The sequence below is a fragment of the Aptenodytes forsteri genome, unplaced genomic scaffold (assembly GCF_000699145.1).
Source record: "Aptenodytes forsteri isolate BGI_AS27 unplaced genomic scaffold, ASM69914v1 Scaffold186, whole genome shotgun sequence".
Taxonomy (NCBI): domain Eukaryota; kingdom Metazoa; phylum Chordata; class Aves; order Sphenisciformes; family Spheniscidae; genus Aptenodytes; species Aptenodytes forsteri.
In genome coordinates this window covers 1,281,082-1,285,320 of record NW_008793959.1, presented here as the reverse complement: position 1 = coordinate 1,285,320, position 4,239 = coordinate 1,281,082, and the positions used below count along the sequence as shown (strand labels likewise).

At 48.1% G+C, this 4,239-nt stretch overlaps 1 protein-coding gene across 1 annotated transcript; it reads left to right on the top strand.

Annotated features, from left to right (window-relative positions):
- Positions 1 to 354: 354 nt before the first annotated feature.
- LOC103904792 (tripartite motif-containing protein 16) lies at positions 355 to 3,926 on the top strand (the record flags this gene model as incomplete). The annotated part of the gene is made up of 3 exons (XM_009286341.2): positions 355 to 556; positions 720 to 806; positions 3,515 to 3,926. Coding segments are annotated over 3 exons (701 nt in total), but the record flags the coding sequence as incomplete, so codon positions are not given.
- Positions 3,927 to 4,239: the final 313 nt, after the last annotated feature.

Sequence of the window (4,239 nt, the reverse complement as noted above, 5' to 3'; positions counted from 1 at the left end):
AAACATTGGACCAGGCTGCCCAGGGAAGTGGTTGAGTCCCCATCCCTGGAGGTGTTTAAAGGACGTGTAGATGAGGTGCTTAGGGACATGGTTTAGTGGGCATGGTGGTGTTGGGTTGACGGTTGGACTCGATGATCTTAGAGGTCTTTTCCAACCTCAATGATTCTATGATTCTATGATTCTATGATTCTATAAGTTTTCCCTTTCCAAAAAGGTATTGGACGTGCCAGTGTTGGCAGGGGAGGTACCCTGGGGTGGAGAGGGGCTGATGGCAGCAGGAGACAACTGGAAGGATGGTACAACAGGTGAGTTCGGTCCCATAGCCATCTGTCCTGGGTGTGGAAGGCCTTGCAGGAGGGTTTAGATTGCTGCTGGTGGCGGTGGGGACAGCCCAGCAGGAGGTAGTGGCCTTTCTGGAAGAGAAGGGGAGCACGGCTATGAACCACATCAGCAGGATAAAGATCCACTTAGAGCACAAGCGAGCCTTCATTGAGAACAAGCTCAAACTGGAGAAGATGCCCGCTCACAGCACCAAGTGCCTCTTCTTAAAAGTAGGGTAGTCTGGGGTGTCTCCCATTACAGTGGCTAGAGGGATGGGGAGTCAGGAGAGCGGTGCCTGCCCTGACCACCGTAGCGTGCCATACCTACCTGCAAAATGCCTCCAATGCGCAGTATCATAGCCTAAAACAGGTGAATCTTTTTGTTTATTTTGTGGCTAGGAGTGCTGTGAATTCAGAGAAGAGGTCCGGGGTGGATGCTCTTCCCAGCGTTTACATCGGGCTGAAGGACAAACTGTCTCGAATCAGGTGGGTCATCATGGAGCCTGATATCTGCTTGTACTTAGTTTTGCAAAGCTGCACCTGAGGGCATGTGCTTGCTTATGAACAGCTCTGTTCTATCACCAAGTGGAAAAAGCTAAGGCCCAGAAAATTGCATGTGAGCCAGGCTAGAGCCCACCATACTGCTCTTCCTCTGTGGTAAGATCATCACTTCGGATTTGCAATGTTACACTGGCTGCTGTGACAGCAAGCACAGGAACTTCTTGAATTTTTTTGATTTGCTGAAACTAGAACTTTTCAGAAGTCCTGACAAAACTTCCCTTAAGAACATGTTTCAAATCCAGGAGGGACTTTCTTGTCAGACCTAGAGAGAATGAGAAACAGCCAGATAAAAAGGGCATGAACTCGCAGTGTGAGCAACAGAGACCAAACTCCCTGCTCATCTCACTCGAGACAAGATGCATGAACTCACCGTCCTGGTGAGTCCCCCGAGACCGGGGTCAGGCCGGGAGCTAACTCTGCTTTATCTTCTGGTGAATAATTTCAGGTCTCATCTTGACAGGGAATGGGAAAACGGTGGTGATTACAAGATGTTTTCAGAGCTGACAGCACTGTTTCTTGCCTGGCTTTAGTGACAGGTTGTGATGAGGCGTTAGCAGGTTGTGGGATGATCAAAGGGAGAGGGGAGGGATTCCCCAGACCAAGAGGGATGCTGGGTCTCACTCCAACACCACCTTAGAGCAGAGGGCAAGAAAGACCAGGGGTTTATGCCTCCCCCTTTTGGCTTTGTCCTGGTCTTTCTTTAGAATGATAAACAGCAGCAGTCAGCCAATAATGATTTAGTAAGTGGGAAGCCTGAGCTTTATCGGTGTCCCTATCCTGGCTCCTTTTAAGTCCCAGGTAGAAATCTCACGAGCAGCAAGATATAAACTGGCTGAGTTTGCACCCACACAAGGTAATGTGGCTGAGCCTCATAAATCTCACCGGTTTATGTATATCAGCCCGGTTTCCTCAGCAAAGGCAAAACTACCAGGTGCCAGCAGTGATGAAGAGAAGGGCTTCTGCTGGCTGGGGTCACTCTTGAAAAGTGCTTTGCACCCCAAATGTCAGCAGAGATGGGGGCTCAAGCACCAGCACTGCAGTGCGTTTAGGATGCTGAACCGGCCTCTCTCCTGTTTTCAGGCAGGAATAATTTCTAATAAAAACAGCAGTTGAGGCAGCCCTGCAAAACTGCTCGAATGCCTCTAGGCGGCATGAGAGTGTGTCTGATCACAGTGGGACATGCAGCCTCTCGCTTCTTGTCCGGCTCTGCATGAACTGCTTGCAGATCCCGGGGTCGGGGAGTCCTTTCTGATCTCTGTTGCCTGTCATTGTATGTGGTCGTGGGTTGGAGGAAGCAGGGGTGCTGTGCAGAGCACCCCGAGCCCCAGGTTGTGTCCCAAAGTGCTGAGAGGCTGATGTGGTGCTGCCCAGCATGAAACTGGAATCAGGCCCCACATCTGCATGTGCTTACAAAATCCCCCGTTTGGATGAAACCTCTGCAGCACTGGCTGACAGGTCCTCATCCTCCGGACAACGTGAGGAGCTGGTCCTGCACAGCCAGGGACCATTGGCCCTGTCCCCACAGTGTGTGAGCTCCAGGTACCACGGCCCGTGGTTAGTGCTGGGGCAGCAATCACTGCTTTCTTTCCTTTTATTGCTGAAAAGATCTGCTTGATCAAAATGATGGTGCCTGCAATTGGACCACCCAACCATCACATCTCTGCCACCCAACCAAAGACAAGGAGTGATTTCCTCAAGTGTATGTCCTGGGTTCGATGGTTTTAATACTGACCTGCCTTTTAGGGGGAGGTGGAGTTTGGTAAGAGATTTCTGGAGATACAGAGTGAAATCCATCTCACCTGTCTTGGACACACACCTTCAGTATGCTCTGGAGGTGTCTGTCTCCTTCCACTGACAGCAGAGAGAGCCTCAGGGACTGGCTTAGACTCATAAGGACACTTAGGAAAGAAAATCCAAATTAAATAAAGGTTTATGGATTAAACTCCTTGGTAGGAGAATCTTACAAGGAATTCAGTTTACTTTCATTCATTTAAGGAGAACTAAACTGTCATGGTTATTTTAATTTTGCTAAAAATGGTACAAAGCAGTTTAATGTGGCTTATCTTAATCCACTTGAAAAATCAATTCAGATTAATTTTCCTGAGTGTCTTGCATAGTTTGCCTTTGATTTTTCACATGTTAATTACTTTTATTGTGCATGGCTGAAGCCTAGCATGACTGTAGCTTCCATCAGTCACAGAAAATGCTCCTGTGGTTATGTGCAGACTTTAAATACAAAGCTCATATGTTGGGTAATCAGGACGGAGAATGCTCCTGGATAGGTCCTGTAAACCATTTCACAGAATCGCTGTGGTTGGCAGGGACTTCTGAGGGTTTTGTGTCCAGCCCCCCTGCTCAGAGAAGGGTCAACTAGGGCAGGCTGCTCAGGGCCACATCCAGTTGGGTTTGAAAATTTCCAAGGATGGAGACTCCAAAACCTCTCTGGGCAACCTCTTCCAATGGTTGACCACCTTCACAGTAAAAAAGGTTTCTCTTATGTTTCAAAAACACTGTTTTCTATTTTTCTGTGTCCCTTAAGATGTGATGCAGAGCCAGAGACAACGACAAAGTGACCAACACTGCTCCATGGGAACAGCTGTACCCAGATCATCCCAAAGGATTTGAACACACAGATGCCAAGTGATGTCTGACAAGAATTTGTACTTTAGCCACTACTATTTTGAGGTTGAGATATCTGGGGCTGATGTTTACCCTGGCATGATGTACAGAAGCATTGACCAGACAGGTTCAGAAAGCAACAGCTGCACCTCGGGAAACAACTTCTCCTGGAGCATCGTGTCGAATGGGAAAGGGTTTTCTGCATGGCACAGTGATGTGGAGATGCCCCTCAATATGGATGTGTTTGGTAGGGTAGGCGTCTACCCAAACTACCCCAGTAGGACCTTGTCCTTTTACGGGGTCACCTATGATGATGTGACCTTGATGCACCAGTTTGAGTATGATTTTGTTGAGTCCCTCTACCCTGACTTTCGGCTTTTAAAGAAAGAAAACTGTCAGGATAATATGGCTGGGGGAAGATGCTGAGAAGACCCCAGCCTCCTTGTGTTTCTTCGGGGAGCTGCTCCCTTGAAAGCATCTGAGTCAGAAGAACTGTCCAGTGCTTAGGTTATGGTGTGGTGCCAATGCTTTTGCCGCAGGCAGCTGGGTGAGGAAGGGAGAGATGTTTCAATAAAGACTCTTGTAATCACATGTGGTTCTGAGCATCCCGTATTTTAGAGGTGGACAAGGCTTGAGGGTTCATGCAGTTGCTTGCCCAGGGGTCAGTGCAGATTGTTCCCAGCGGTATATCCATTAATATTTTGTTTAGTATGAGTTACAACCTTTTTTTTTTTTTTTC